The 16256-nt window shown below is 59.0% G+C and overlaps 1 protein-coding gene and 1 long non-coding RNA gene across 2 annotated transcripts; both read right to left on the bottom strand.

Annotated features, from left to right (window-relative positions):
* Window positions 1-1048: 1048 nt before the first annotated feature.
* On the bottom strand, window positions 1049-11190 carry LOC119113841 (zinc finger protein 239). The gene is made up of 10 exons (XM_037238067.1): window positions 11090-11190; window positions 8314-8459; window positions 7732-7846; window positions 7131-7246; window positions 5835-5981; window positions 4917-5016; window positions 3861-4063; window positions 2631-2772; window positions 1930-2004; window positions 1049-1619 (listed from the first exon to the last, which is right to left on the bottom strand). Exons 3-10 carry the CDS (start codon window positions 7735-7737, stop codon window positions 1416-1418), a joined length of 993 nt encoding a protein of 330 aa, XP_037093962.1. The 5' UTR covers window positions 7738-7846; window positions 8314-8459; window positions 11090-11190; the 3' UTR covers window positions 1049-1415.
* A 27-nt stretch (window positions 11191-11217) lies between these two features.
* LOC119113840 (uncharacterized) lies at window positions 11218-16032 on the bottom strand. Its single transcript, XR_005095977.1, has 4 exons — window positions 15956-16032; window positions 12883-13080; window positions 11737-11892; window positions 11218-11257 (listed from the first exon to the last, which is right to left on the bottom strand). It is a non-coding gene; the product is annotated as an uncharacterized LOC119113840 (long non-coding RNA).
* Window positions 16033-16256: the final 224 nt, after the last annotated feature.

Here is a 16256-nt window from a genome sequence, read left to right as displayed (position 1 = left end):
GCCGGTTAAATCACAGGATACTACATCTGAAACGTGCGGTGTACTTCCATTCTAGCAACACAGACAGAATAGTCCCTTTCCTGCAGTCTACCCCTTTTTCCTCAACGGTACGCTATACGCATTAAACGATTGTTTTGCTTTTGGGATTTGTGCGTTCGGAAGGATAACTTATGGCTGAGGGCACGCGTGAAGACACGACATGCCCAGGATCCACCAAAACTAGGCGAAGGACTGAACACCAGACTTTGAGAACCGCCAAACGTTTGGCCAAAATTCCGTAAGGTCCATCCGACAGCAAATACTGGAAACTGCCGACCATAACCTGCAGCATTTTTCTCGTCGCGGCCATCGTGAAGACTGGCGGCAGGTCACGGTGTCAATGCCTGCGCCTCGCCCAGCCCGCCGCGTTCACTGCCACGGACCGTCGGCACGCTAGTCGTGAATAAGCAACGAGCGACCCTGATGAGATCACGACCACGGACAGACGTCGGGTCTGCACCTCCGGTCCGGGGACTAAGGGCGTTCGCCGACGCGCCTTCGGCAAGTGACCTGGCCAGTTCGCCGTGCCCCCGACGTGGCGAAGCATGGGTCTGACAGCGGTGGCGTCCCAAACGCACACAACACACACCGTGGACAAGCGCCTCGCCCCCCCCCCCCCCCCCCCCCCCCCACCTCAGGCAGCCAGCCACACGGCGCGCGCCGGTCTTACGACGGTTTTCCGCCGGCAGAGCCGTCCATGCGCGGTTACATGGTTCCCACTTGTCCCACGCCACTCTCCGGCCGCGCCGACTGACATTACGCCACCCAGCCGAGTGGAGAGTCAGCTACCTCACGACTCGCACTGCGCTCCGCAGTCCCGTCCCAGACAGCTCTCCCATGCCGAACTGCATGTGTATCGGCATGTACCAGCCAGGCCGGTGCTCAAACTGCTACGAATCTCACGATGCAGAGCGTTGCACTACGAGCGAGAAACGTCCACCTGTGCTGAGTGTGTACTTCGCGAGAAGTCCAGAAATCAGACAAAATGCATGCACTATAGATCACGCACATTTTGGTGTATTGACACACACACACACACACACAGCAATACAAGTGATGAGTGGGCTAAACATCGCTAGATACATGGTTCCGCGAGATTTCGTTAAAAAAATGGCTAAGCCCGTCGACCGTAACTTTATCCAAACTGTGAACAGGCGACGTTATAAACACGCTGAGATAAGCACACAGTTGACAAAACCGACACTGCAACATTGATGCCATTCACTCATCTTCGCAATGTATAACACTGCTACTGCCAACAATGCTCACAAAATATTGCTCTCCTCCCAACCAAAAGAGAAAGTCCCGCCAGGTAAACCCACCTTTACCTTAAAAACACTGCCAACAAAAAAAAGAAAAAAGGGTGAGTTTGACCACTACTGCCACCTATCGTCACCCTGATCACCCTGGGATACAGGCTCGTTCCGTTGCTGCCATCTATCGTCAGCCAGATGAGGCTGCGCAGTGCCCGGCGAGTCCAGCTGGGCGTGAGGGGAGTCCGTTTTGAAGATGATCTGCGTCACGCCGCCACTGGCGCCGTCCAACTGACCCCCTCCGGACGAGTCCAATACAGAGAACAACTGAGGAAGACAGACAGTGAACTGGCAGTGAGAAACCAAAGGCTACCTTCTGCCCATCGTCGATTGAAAAACTTCCAAAAGATGCGGAAAGGTGCATTTGTTATTGCTAACACTATTTTCTCATTGTTGGGTTACAGGTGAATCCACTGTTTCAACGAAACACACTAAAAGGCAAATGCTTTCAGATCAAGGACAAGTGATGAGTGCAGCGACGAACCCCTCAGCCCGTCGAGTCCTGACCTCTAGTGGACCCCTCCCCCTCCCCCTCTACCGACGGTGACCGGTGACCGTCCAACGAGCCGTCCCTCACCTGCTGCTGACCGGCGGCGATGAGGCGAACTGAGCCGGTGGCCTCTTCCGCCGGGGCATCCATCACGAACACGGCCTGGCCGCGAGGAGACACGATCACGCCGGTGGGGAGACACGGTCACGCCGGCGGGGAGACACAGTCACGCCGGCGGGGAGACACAATCACGCCGGCGGGGAGACACAGTCACGCCGGTGGGGAGACACAGTCACGCCGGCGGGGAGACACAATCACGCCGGCGGGGAGACACAGTCACGCCGGCGGGGAGACACAATCACACCGGCGGGGAGACACGGTCACGCCGGTGGGGAGACACAGTCACGCCGGCGGGGAGACACAATCACGCCGGCGGGGAGACACAGTCACGCCGGCGGGGAGACACAATCACACCGGCGGGGAGACACAGTCACGCCGGCGGGGAGACACAGTCACGCCGGCGGGGAGACACAGTCACGCCGGCAGGGAGACACAGTCACACCGGCGGACAGAGATACGACTGTGGTTGGGGCGGAAGGACAAACTACCCCAGTCTTGACTCCTGTTTTAAAATCAAGAAACCACACGTACGCTATACATCCCTTTGACATCTCAGCCTCTGTCGCAACCACCGCAGGCTCCCAGACCTCCCACCTGCCCGGTAGCTGGCCGCTCGCAGCGCAACACGCGCCTGATCCGGCCAGCCCCCCCCCCCCGCGCCGCCTCACCTCGTTGATGACGTAGTCGTTGCGGTGGTCGCCGTGCCCGGTAACCTGCATGTGCTGCAGCAGCGGCGGCCGACGCAGGAAGCCCAAGCCGCACAGTCGGCACTCAAACGGCTTCTTCTTCGAGTGGATGAACATATGCGTCCTGCGGGAGGACGGCCGACTCAGGCGAGCGCCGCGTCAGGCTGGCGGCCGGTGAAGTGGCGTGGACGGTACGGTGGCGGCAGGGGGTTCGGATGGTCGCCGCGCGCTGGGTGAACGAGTAAAGCCTAGCGAGGCAGTGGTATATGGGAAGAATAGGAACGGTGAGGACAGAACAGGGGAGCAATGATGTGGACAGGAGGTACTTGATTGGTTCCAAGTGGGGAACAAGCATCTTAGGTGAGCCAGAACGTGTAGGATAGCAAGACGTCTTACAGCGTGGTCCAATCCGTTTTATGCTGTCCTGTGTGGGTAACATCGATCATCTCCATGCTGGACAGCAACTGCCCAATGGTGTCCCACTTTCCTGGTCGCTGAGCCGGCTGATCGGGCCCTCATGTGGCACACTTCGTAGTGCGATGGCGCCCAGCGAAAAAAGAATAGGTCATCCAGCTCAAGTCAAACCACACGTGAGTTTGTCCAGTTTCGAGTCTGAACGCCCCGGAGCTCGTTCAGACCGCGATAAGTATCGCCTGAAGCTGTCCGGCATCAGCCAGACCTCACCTGCCCTTACCCAGCCCGAATCAGACAGCCCGCGGCCGTCCCGCCCCGCCCGGCCCCCGCCGGGGCTGTTCGGCCGCACCTGAGCCTCTCACTCGCGGCCGTCCCGCACCGCCCGGCCCCCGCCGGGGCTGGTCGGCCGCACCTGAGCCTCTCACCTGAGGTTGTCCCGCTCCGCTCGGCCCCCGCCGGGGCTGCTCAGCCCACCTGAGCCGCTCACCTGAGGTTGTCCCGCTCCGCTCGGCCCCCGCCGGGGCTGCTCAGCCCACCTGAGCCGCTCACCTGAGGTTGTCCCGCTCCGCTCGGCCCCCGCCGGGGCTGCTCAGCCCATCTGAGCCTCTCACCTGAGGTTGCCCCGCTCCGCTCGGCCCCCGCCGGGGCTGCTCAGCCCATCTGAGCCTCTCACCTGGGGTTTGTCCCGCTCCGCCCGGCCCCCGCCGGGGCTGCTCAGCCCACCTGAGCCTCTCACCTGAGGTTGTCCCGCTCCGCCCGGCCCCCGCCGGGGCTGCTCAGCCCAGCTGAGCCGCTCACCTGAGGTTGTCCAGCCGGAGGAATCCGCGCTGGCAGATGGCGCACTTGTACTGCTTGCCGGAGGCCGGGGAGGCGGCGACCGAGCGCGGCGCGCCGGCCGGCCGCTCGCCCTCCGACGCCGCGTGCGCCGACGCCCGGTGTGTCTCCAGCTCGCGCGCGCGCCGGAACGCCTTGCCACAGTCGACACACTTGTGGTTCCGCTCCTGGCGGCCGTGGGGGCAGGTAGGGGGTCAGATCAGGGGCCAGGTCAGGGGTCAGGTTAGGGGTCAGATCATGGGTCAGATCAGGGGTCAGATCAGGGTTGAGGCAAGGCGTCATATAAGGGATCCGGTCAGTAGTGAGGCCAGGGGTCGGATAGGTCAGGGGTCAGTTCAGGGGTCTGATCTGGGGTCAGATCCTGGGCCAGATCTGGAGTCAGGTCGGGGGACAGGTCGGGGCGCGAGGATGGAGGCGGCTATCACCAGACGCCGTCCCCGACGGCGGCCGTGGTGGTCCGAGCTGGAGGCAAATGCTCATATACGTGCACCTCAGGTCGTGAACAATCCGCTGGCACTGTCGTCACATGTTGGCAGCTCCTCGCGAGTGATACAGGTGAGGTCCGGGTGTCAGGGGAGCATGTCACGCTACAGCTGACACAGCCTGTCCAGATGTGACCATCTGTCCTCCCTTCAGAAATGCGGCATGTCCGGCACAAAGTGCACACAACGTGACAGATACAATGTGCCGTCACCTGTAAAGAAAACTGAGGGCGGTGGGTGTCCTGTGAGAAAAACAACCCGTCATGGGTTATTAACGCTTAAACCATCGTGGGTTAACTGCTGTCTGCAAGACTGTCACGATGGTGTAATTAAGGGAGAGTCATGGTGGCTCCCTATTCAAAGACCGAGTGGATTAAACAAGGGCGAGTAGCTGTAGCAGCTGGGCGGCGCCAGCGAATGTGGTCCAGCAGAATTTCTGCAGCACCTCAGCGATACCACAAAAACAAACAGCGCGTGTTTTGACCACCCGACCCAGCGTCGTCTCCCTTCCCCGTCGCCCAATGGTCCGAGAGCTTACCGTTTTGTGCGCGAGGGTCGTATGTTGGTACAAGTTGGACTTGTGGGTGAACTGTCGTCCGCACAGGTCACACTGGAACGGCCTCTCCCCCGTGTGGATCCTGGGTCACACGAGCAGCGCTCTCATCAGCGCACATCAGGACGACGCCAGGCCAGCGCGGCAGCTGGGACGACGCAGGCGCCGCACTACACATACAGCACAATGACGAGCACGCGCCCTCCTCCGCTTCGAGGCAGACCCAGGAGGAGCATCGAACCCCTCGCTGGCGTTGCCAGGGCCGGTGCTGACGCCGGCAGCGCCAGCCAATCCGGGCCAAGCCCCGTCAATCCAGTGGTGGCGTTTGGCGGCGCCCGCCCTGGACGGACGAGACACACCGGCGCCGGAAGGGGCGGCGGGGCGGGGGAGAACTCTGTCTCTGGCCCGGCTCGGCAGACCGGCGCAGACGCCCGCCGCAGTGCTGGCTCGCCCAAGCTGTACCGTCGCCACCCGCCAGGCGCGCGGGTGAGCTGTGCGACGGGTCACAGAGAAATCCCCTCCCCCCCCCCCCCCGCCTGCCATTCCGGGCAGGTCTGCCGGCGAGGCTGGCCACACTGGCACGCGCCAGCGAAAGATCTCGACTAACCGCCATCTACAGCTTTGACGAAGTGACAGCAAGCTCCTCCAAACGCCCACGAGCCACTCCTTTTCACGTCTTTGTCCCCAGCGTAGTGACAGACGGGTGTTGTGCACTGCCTCGGGGGGGGGAGGGGGGGGGAGGATAGGCCCCTCCGGAGCCCAGCTGGCTACTAGCTACCCCCGGCTACCACTCGCTGGGGGGGGGGGGGGGGCTGATCCGACCCGCTCCAGCCATCGACACACCACCTCCCCTACCTCCGCCCGTCCCGCCCGGTCGGCCGGCCCGCCGTCAGGCATACTCGCCGGTAGTGGGAGGCCAGCCGATGTTTGGTGCTGAAGCGCTTCTGGCACACGTCGCAGCAGAACTGCCGATTACCCGTGTGGTTGACGACGTGCACCTCCAGAGAGGCGCACGAGCGGAAGGCCCTCTCGCAGCCCTCGTACTCGCACCTGGCGGCAGGGCGACATGACAGGACTCGGGGAGCTCGAACGCCCACCCGGCAACGAACGACGCTCGTCAACATCACCGACTCTCGTAACCAGCCCGCGGCCCTGTGCGTCCCACCACCGTAAGTCACGCCTGACTGACGGCGGGCAGGTGCCGGGGAACGAGTCAGCTCCATCAGCTTTCCATCAGCTCTCCATCAGCTCAGCTCCAGCCGACTGCGAGCTCGGCGCCGTGCGGGTACGCCTGGTCACGTCGAGACGGCAGGCGCGCGCGCCGCCTCCGAGCGACCAGCGGGCCGCCGGCACGACGGCGACGGCAGGCGCGCGCGCCGCCTCCGAGCGACCAGCGGGCCCGCCGGCACGACGGCGACGGCAGGCGCGCGCGCCGCCTCCGAGCGACCAGCGGGCCGCCGGCACGACGGCGACGGCAGGCGCGCGCGCCGCCTCCGAGCGACCAGCGGGCCGCCGGCACGACGGCGACGGCAGGCGCGCGCGCCGCCTCCGAGCGACCAGCGGGCCGCCGGCACGACGGCGACGGCAGGCGCGCGCGCCGCCTCCGAGCGACCAGCGGGCCGCCGGCACGACGGCGACGGCAGGCGCGCGCGCCGCCTCCGAGCGACCAGCGGGCCGCCGGCACGACGGCGACGGCAGGCGCGCGCGCCGCCTCCGAGCGACCAGCGGGCCGCCGGCACGATGGCACCACCGCACCACCATCAGTTCGCAGCCAACCAAGGCACGACGTGGGGCGCCGTAAACCCGCGCCCCATGGTCGGGCCGCCATCTGTCGGGCTGCCGCAGACAGACGGGTATGAGGTACGCGGACTACAGGGCAACATCCAGAGCTGAGAGGGCGACCAGTGTCCGTTCCCGATGACGATCATTTGGGCTTTGGGGCGCACCGACTACAAAGGTCACATGGCGCTCGTAAGTGTCTGTCCCCAAAGTGTTCCAAGGATCCTACGGGTCCGGAAAAGGGCCCCGTGGACAGGCCTCCTCGCTGGGTCTTGGGACGCTGGGATCTGTCCCTCACGGGTCTTCAGGGTCTCACAAGTCTCCAGGGTCCCACGATGTCCCAAGGGTCACGACGGAGGGTCAAGTGCACGCGGCCGGTGGCGACTGGGAGCGAAGCCGCGCGCCCGACGGCTCACTCACCGCCAGGGCTGCTCGATGCCGTGCTGGCGCTGCTGGTGTGTGCGCAGCCGGCCCACAGTCGAGAACTTCTCCTGACAGAGGTCACACGTCTGCACACCGCCGTGCTTCCGGTGCACCTGCGCCAGAGACGGGCCAGAGGTCACTGCGGGTCACGACTCTCCTGACAGAGGTCACACGTCTGCACACCGCCGTGCTTCCGGTGCACCTGCGCCAGAGACGGGCCAGAGGTCACTGCGGGTCACGACTCTCCTGACAGAGGTCACACGTCTGCACACCGCCGTGCTTCCGGTGCACCTGCGCCAGAGACGGGCCAGAGGTCACTGCGGGTCACGACCGACAATCAGGCAGGCCACTACAGGTCACCATCGCCAAGCGCAGGTCCTACAGGTCACCACCAATGGACGCAGGTCACCATAGTAAAAAGACCGCTGTCATCGATGGGCCCATTGGACATGCCGGCTGAGGACAGCCGGCAGCTGCAGCGCGGCTGACCTGAGGAGCGCCCTCGTCACTCTCCTGCCCTGTCCTCGGACGCGCACACCCCACCAGAGAGTCAGCCCTTGACCGCATCCCGTCAGACCCTGACGACCATCATGCACACCTTCATGTGGACGGCCAAGCAGACGCGCCGGCTAAAGGTCTCGCTGCAGACCGGACACTCCAGCAGTCGCTGGCCGCTGTGCTGGGCCTGGTGCTCCAGGTACGAGAGGCGCGACCTGCGGCCAGCGAGCGCCGGGTCACGCACGCTCTAAACGCCCAGCAGGGACGACAGGGCTCGCCGCCGAACGGTGCTGCGTACGGGCAGGCCCGATGTCTTGAGCGACACAATCGCTTTTAACTACGTTTTAACCGGCGCAAAGATGCTACTCTGATTGTTGGAATGAAACGGGGTAAAAGCCGGCCGAAACAATAACATAACGCACGTAGTTATTCCTCCACTTGTACTAAATGGACGGCTCAAGCAATAAAATGACTGGAGATGGAGGTAGATCACTGCTGTTTCATTTCCACGGTTCATTCATTCACGTCCACAAACCAAGGTCAAGCGTGACAGCTGTAACAGAGTGTGAGCATTTCTACACGCAAAAATGTCGTGCTACGGTCGTCACGCGTAACTTACAGCGAGACTCACCGCCATCCCACAGAAAGCCAGTCCGTGGTCGTCGGCGCCCCTTCCGCTCACCTGAACACCTTGCGGCAGTGTTTGCACTTGATGTACCGCTTGGCGTCGTGGAGCGTGCGCCGGTGCCTCTTAAGCTCGGCCTCCAGGTAGAAGCGCTCCTGACACTCGTCACAGCCATACAGGGCCTCGCCCGTCCGGTGCACCGACTGGCGACGCCACCACGGAGCCGTCACCGTCACTCCGCCCCCCCCCCCCCCCACGTGCCCCCTCCCCCGGGTCAGGGCCACGCTGTTTAGGCGGGCCCAGGCGTCGCAGGACGAGACCCGTGCCCTGGTAGTGAGCGCCAGGAGCTTTCAATATGTCCATTGACAAGCACCCGGCGAGCTTTGGTATTTAGGTGCGTCCCGAGCCACCCCGCCTTCTGGTCACACACCAGAGGAGCCCCGAGGGTTCACCCGCGTAGTGCCCACTTCTCTACCATTATTTTAATTTGTTGCTTTAACGAAACATCGCTTGTACTATTGACCAGATTCGCCACATTTACCGCGTGACTGAAGCTGAATAAACGAGCTGGGCTATGCCTAAGAGGCCAGCGGTGGTCGGATGGCGTCAGAGGCACGCCCCGCTCGCTCACGAGCAAACACGCACCTGCACATTAGTGGAGCGGGGCCTGGTCCATATATTGGCATACACACTCCGCCGGGTGCTTACCCAGTGGATGCTAGAGCTCCGCTCCGCCCCCCCCCCCCCTCCCGAGGCGATCGGTGCGAGCGTTGCATTGCAGCTTGTGATGAAAAAATAATAAAACGATCACAGCTTGTCGCGAGACGCTGCCGAGTCTCCGTCAGCAGACATAGCACGCCGGGGAAGAGTCGCCTGCTGCCCGACTACGCGCCCACCTCCACATGACTATGCAGCTCGTGCTCTGACTCGGCCACCAGGGGCACTGGGGGCAGGACAGGCCGACCGGCCGGTGCCGCTGGTACCGGTGCTCCTGCAGTCGCCGCGCGCTGCCGAACGTCTGGCCGCAGCCGGCCTCGGCGCAGAAGAACGGCCGCACAGGCTCTACGCCCGGCTGGCGACGGGCAGAGGAAGCCGGTCACGGCCCGTGTCACGGCGGGGGAAGCCGGTCACGGCCCGTGTCACGGCGGGGGAAGCCGGTCACGGCCCGTGTCACGGCGGGGGAAGACGGTCACGGCCCGTGTCACGGCGGGGGAGGAAGGTCACGGCCCGTGTCACGGCGGGGAAGACGGTCACGGCCCGTGTCACGGCGGGGGAAGACGGTTACGGCCCATGTCACGGCGGGGGAAGACGGTCACGGCCCGTGTCACGGCGGGGGAAGACTGTCACGGCCCGTGTCACGGCGGGGGAAGACGGTCACGGCGGGGGAAGACGGTTACGGCCCATGTCACGGCGGGGGAAGACGGTCACGGCCCGTGTCACGGCGGGGGAAGACTGTCACGGCCCGTGTCACGGCGGGGGAAGACGGTCACGGCCCGTGTCACGGCGGGGGAAGACGGTTACGGCCCGTGTCACGGCGGGGGAAGACTGTCACGGCCCGTGTCACGGCGGGGGAAGACGGTCACGGCCCGTGTCACGGCGGGGGAGGAAGGTCACGGCCCGTGTCACGGCGGGGGAGGAAGGTCACGGCCCGTGTCACGGCGGGGGAAGACGGTCACGGCCCGTGTCACGGCGGGGGAGGAAGGTCACGGCCCGTGTCACGGCGGGGGAGGAAGGTCACGGCCCGTGTCACGGCGGGGGAAGACTGTCACGGCCCGTGTCACGGCGGGGGAGGAAGGTCACGGCCCGTGTCACGGCGGGGGAAGACGGTCACGGCCCGTGTCACGGCGGGGGAAGACGGTTACGGCCCGTGTCACGGCGGGGGAAGACTGTCACGGCCCGTGTCACGGCGGGGGAAGGCGGTCACGGCCCATGTCACGGCGGACGAGGACGGTCACAGACGGTGTCACGGCGAGGAGGACGATCACGGCCGGCGTCACGACGAGGAGGACGATCACGGCCGGCGTCACGGCGGGAACGACGACCGCGGCGATCGTCACGGCTGGAGAGAACGGTCACGGATGGTGCCACGGCAGGAGGACCATGGAAGTGGTGAATAGGTGGATCGCGACTGGATACCTCCTGAGGGGATTCGTCCCTCGCGAAAACGGTATATTTTAACGATGCAGGGGAGGGGCGAGGAAGGATTATCCCTGGCTTACCAGTCGGTGCCGGACAAACTACGGGGAACTGTCCAGCCAGTGGTGAGGCTCCTCCCCCGAGGACGTTTCACCAAGATGGTGTGCGGAGGAGGGGGGGGGGGGGGGGGGGCTCAGCGCTGACCGAATAGATGAGCTCACCCTCAGAGGACACCAGCGGGGCGGGAGGACAGGTGCGACCCTGAACCCCAATGGGAGCCGCTGGCCGCCGTCAACACCACGAGACTCAGGACCCGAAGACACATACACGGCTTGACCGAACCAGTGTATGCGTGTGTGTTGTTTGTGTGTGGGGGAGGGGGGGGGGGGGCGCAGCCAAGCGGTCGTTCAAACAGCACACACGGCGGAAGGAATGTTTTACAACCCCACGCAGGCCCGGACGCAGTAATGGACGGAGAACTTCAGCCTCCCTCCGCCCGATAAAATTTCGGAATTGGAACATTCAAGACCACGGCGTATGTAAATGACAGGGTTTTCCAGAATCGTTCGAATGTAGGAACTCCATACATTCGAGCGCAAAATATTAACACAAAATATGAAAAAGACCGTGGAGCGTTAGTCCAAGTTGGGTGTCATTTTCCGAGGCCGCCACGATCGGGGCAGGCGGGCGGACCCACCGACGGGCTGGACGCCGCTGTTTGCTCCTCCACTACCCGAATACTGATGTTCAGCTCGGGACGAGCCGCCTCCCGCGGCGCCCGCTCCTCCTGCCGGGGAGGCGGGGAGTCCTCCCCGGCCGGCGGCGGAGAGCCACCCGGCTGGCGGAGCGCCTCCTCCGCCCGCGTCTGGCAGCAAACAGTGAGAGGTTAGAGAACGCGGCTCCGTCCATGCATGTCAGGTAACGCGACACGGGCGATTTAAAGCCAGCTCTTCTTTTTCCGGGGATATTCCCCATAATGTGACATCCGCTTTTAAACGTGACCTTCGGTCTTGCTGACAATGGGGTGTTCTCGTCACATTGGGATGACTGTTTGCCAGATAATTTAACCTTACGACTGCTAATTGTATGCATAATGCTAAGTGCTTATGAGCTGACACGACGTCCAAGAACGCGTAAATGAATGGGCGAGAGCGTTAGGAGAGAGAGAAGGTGTGTAAAAAGGTTGCACACTTTACGTCAAGCACCCTATACAGCATTTAAAGATCATTACGGACATGTGCCTTTGCCAGCAGAGGTATCGGTCCTGCACATCGGCCTGACTCAACCGAGCCGTAATCCACGTCACGTCAGCAGATACATCAGCCAATGCAGAGAGCACACTACCTTTGCAAAAGCGGCCGACGCCTTGGCGAAGACGATCCGCATGTCACGCCGCATCTGAGAGACGGCTGACGACATCTGACAGTAGCTGTACAGCTTGCTGACGCACGTGCGGCAGAGGCGAGCTGCCTCCCGCACCTCCGATATCCCCAGCAGGTCCTGGCCAGCACCACAGATGGGGTGGGACGGGCGGGGGAGGGGGCATTGCTCCACGAACTTTATCTTCTGTTTGGGATGCATGGACACATGAGCAGTAAAGCCACAGCAAGCAAATATTAATATCCACATAATGCATGACATATGCCGTCAGAAGTGAACAACTAGTGTGTGAACAGCAAGAACGCCTAACAACTGGTGCACGAAGGCTGCGGACGTACGTATGCCAGACAACGCAGTCTGCGTGTCTGAACTGCGTAGATGTACATATGTCATGTCATGGCATACGTGCGCACGTCAGACTGCGTAGATGTCCGTATGTCTGGCATAAGTGCGCATGCCAGACTGCGTAGTCAGCATGTCTGGACTGCGCGCACTCATGCCTGATTTTGCTCCAACGGAGTCAGCCGCGGCTCCGACTCGAGGTGCATGGGGCCGATTATCACTCCAATGTCAGGCGGCAGGGCGCAATCGCGAGTCAACGCTGACCCCAACACCCGACAAGTGGCGCAATGCCACGCCGGATTTCGGCCGGGCCTATTCCGGTGACACCAGTTGGGAAAGCCCTGTTCTAATGGCGCCTTTACACGCGTGCACAACAGCCATTTGGATACTAAGTCAGCAACAAGGCTTGCGATGCACTCCCTGGACACAGAAACTTAAATAAATGAAATGCTCGCTGGTACCTATGTGCAAGTGGACTTACCAAAAGTGGACTTAATGCAAGTGGACTTACCAAGGATTCCAGCCAATTAATTGACTAAATTTCGCCTACAAATCACACGATTTTTGACTGGAGTAGATCCTCATGCTCACAAAGATAGTTTTCATTAATTTAGAGGCCCAAAGTGACTCTCCGCGATTACACCGCTATGGGACAGCGGTACAGGATTATTGGTGAACACAACTATCTGATCATGGTTGGTCATGTACCAAAAAGCCAACAGCACAGTAAGAACATGCATTAGCCATCCACAAATGATATGCTCTCACCTTGAGGACATCAAGCATGGCATCGCCTGACCCATCCAAGATCAGTTCAGAAACGACATTAGCAGGATCCTCCACCACGGAGGAACAGCAAAAACATGGATTCGTCGCGCCTCGGCACTTTTCAGACTCTTCTTTAATATTGAGCACAAGTTCAGATGCAAGATCTTCAGCAGCCACACGCATCCCCTCCGCGGACATCTGGAACATGATCACCGTTGGACATCACCCCGACCCGGACTTCCGATAAAACCGGCTTGGGACTTCGTTTAACCTTGCTTTTGTGCATTTATCTTTGGAGCCCTGTTCCTGCTCATGTTCGGTCTGCCCTTGAGCTGGGCACCGCTCGCCACATTGCAGCGCCTCTGTACTTGTGTTTGATAAGACCCTACACTTGGCATCTGGGTTTCCTCATCTATTTGTTTGCTATTGTATCTATTTTGCATCGTACGTCTGCCCCGAGGAAAGGCTGAAGCCCTCATGGACATACTAATGACCCGTGACGTGCGGAGGGAGACGCGCATGGGGAGTAAAGGTATCAAACACACACACATACATATACCGAACGCAAAGTCAACAAACAGGTGGAATTAAGGTATGGAAGCATGAAGGAAATGTCACACAACTGGCTCAGGAAAACATCACAGCCAGCAGTACAGCAGAATTTCATGTTGAAAGTCAACACTTCAAGCGATTTCAGACCATGATTCAGATCAGATCAGATCAGACCGTGATTAAGCTGTGACGTGTTCGTGTGACATGTGATGTTTTTAACCGTTTCGGTTGGTTCATGTGCATGCCAGCGTGGGTGGGAGGTCTCGGTTAAAGCCTGCCTTTGGGAGGCTTTTCACAGACCGGCTCCCAGCCAGGAGATGGCAGCAGCTGGGGAGTGATCGCCCTGCCACGGGATTACCGCTGTGACAACCAGGGCTTGCGGTGTCGGCTCAGGGGCATGGTCTGCCTTTAAATACACCTAGTGCTCCCGCTCCCGTGGCATTTCCCAAAGGCACCATCTTGCTCCAAATCTCTGGAGCAGTCCTCTGGTTCACGGGGCCAGAGGAATCAGAAGAGCCACTGTGCGTGCACGAGTGCCACCTGGGGGGCAAACGTGCGGCCAAGACTTCCCTACAAGGGTGCAAAAAACTGAAACCTCTGAAATGCATGTAGTGCATGCATAACTATGGCTTTGGTTGCATGCATCATTCAGTTGTTTGATTGTTTGCATCATAAGTAGGGCATAACAAATGTTCTAAGAAAAAACTGTGATGTGATGTGACAGCAAATTCAGCAAGCAAATTCACACCCAGGGAGGGACCAACCAGACTCTGTGTGACTTCTCTATCTTCTTAACCATCTTCTCAACCTTTTGAGCATCCACCTGCTACGGCCTGGGCACATTCTCACACAAGCCTGGGCACCTCCCTGCCCATGTTTGTCTGGCATTCACCACCTGGGACAGTGGGACATGCTTCTTTTTGTAAGTGGGCTTTGAAGGAAAAGTAAAAGTTCTCCTCTACCCATGTTTAGGGGCACACCTGGGCCTTTACACCTGGACCCAAACTCTCTGGCTCTCTGCTAGGGTTTGCAGCACCTGCCACTTGGCTCGGGCTTCTACGAGCCTGGAGGCTTGGCAAGTCCCTCCATCTCAGTTTGCTGTGCTCAGCTACATCCATCAATAGGCTTTGCTTCACATGAAATTAGAGGTGCCTTTTTACTTAAACATGGGGTGTACCTGTGCTTGGCCATTTGATTGCAGCCTGCCATCTACCTTTAGCCTTGAGGTTGAGCCTCAACCCTTCAGCTTGGGACAGTCCTCCGGATATTTGAGTGTCCCCTGCTAAACCTGGTGAACATTCTGCTTGACATCTGGCTGCCCCTTCATCTAGGCTTGAAGCCCTATAGATGGATAGTATGGTAATTATGTGGGTTTGGAGCTGAGATGCCTTGTGTTTCAACTGGCCTAGAGTACAGGTTTTGCCCACATCACCTGTTTGCCTGGGTTAAGTTGTGCTGCTCTACTTATGTCTTTTTCATTTTAATTGCATGCAGCAGATGCATCTTCATGGTATAAAAGGGTGCCCATCATGGGTGTCAAAGAGGCCCAGGCCCTCTAAGCCAGCCCTGTCATGTGTCTGTACCTGGAGCCCCCTCACCTTCTGGAGGTACCAATCTTCCTTGGGCTGCTTGACTGTGATGATATATGGTCCTGATCTGAGTTATGTTATAGTGCAGCATCACTTAACAAGGTATATTCAAGGGGGTTCACTGGGTACTGTTCCCTAGATAGCCCATGTTTAGAAAAAATACATGGCTATGAGCTTTGAATGCCATCTAAGCACCTCTCACCAGGACATGTTTGTTTAAAAGTACCCTGCACAGTACAGGAAAGTGAAGTTCAACCAGCTTTTGAAAATCAGGATAACTTTCAGTATTTTAGAGCCCACAACAGAAGTACTCCACACCCACAAAGCATTTTTAATCCGGCCCTGCCACCTGCTGCCTCATCTCCTCCCAGGGTGTGTTGCAAGATGCAAAACATTCTCTTGAAAGCAAGAAACACATGACAGGTCAGATTACAATATGATGTATGGTATCCATCAGCTACAGATTGATCTGCACAGGTCTGGATCAGTTCTAGGGCAAGTTCATGAAACAGTGTCTTTTTAATCACAGTATTTACATCCTTGGCTTCACCTGAAAACTGGCTTAACTCTAACTGTACCATGGGGATTGGCATACTGTTTTCAAATAATTTGTCACTTGTTCAACAAATCCCTCTTACAAACTCAAAAGTGTGAAGAGGAAAAAACAACAGACCATGTGCCAGTTAATAAATACACTTCCAACCAACTACTCATGAAAGGTTGGTAACTGAGTAGTTGTCCTACAAGCAAGTTTCATTTTTGTAAAAATCCGAATCCTCTGAATGGATGGATTCCTGGGATCAAATCTCACGCTAAGTAGTGCTTGTTGTGTGAGCCATGAACCCTACCATTCGGTCGCACAATTCCAGTTCAACGGCAAAATTTGGTGGAATTTGTATCGAAAATGATAGGCAAGGCAGCGGCAAACTCACGCTTTTCTTGTCACGGGCACACGACAGCCGTGGCACCAGCACACAAACAACGCTCCCGGATTAACGCCCGCTACGATATAAAAACCCAAAAATTTAATTAACGTATATAGCTACATATCACGTGGTAATACTTTAAAACTGCGCTTGTGGGTTAGTTGTAATATTTTTACATATTTATATAGATAAAATATTATAAAATATATTTTTTTTAATTTATAGGGTGTTATATGCAATTTTTGATATGAAAATATCTTATAACCTTGTACTATTTTCCTCATAAGCCATGTGATATAATCAAAAT

This window comes from Pollicipes pollicipes, unplaced genomic scaffold (genome assembly GCF_011947565.3).
Source record: "Pollicipes pollicipes isolate AB1234 unplaced genomic scaffold, Ppol_2.1 Scaffold_7262;HRSCAF=8765_pilon_pilon_pilon, whole genome shotgun sequence".
Lineage (NCBI taxonomy): Eukaryota > Metazoa > Arthropoda > Thecostraca > Pollicipedomorpha > Pollicipedidae > Pollicipes > Pollicipes pollicipes.
This window is presented reverse-complemented; position numbering and strand designations above follow the sequence as displayed.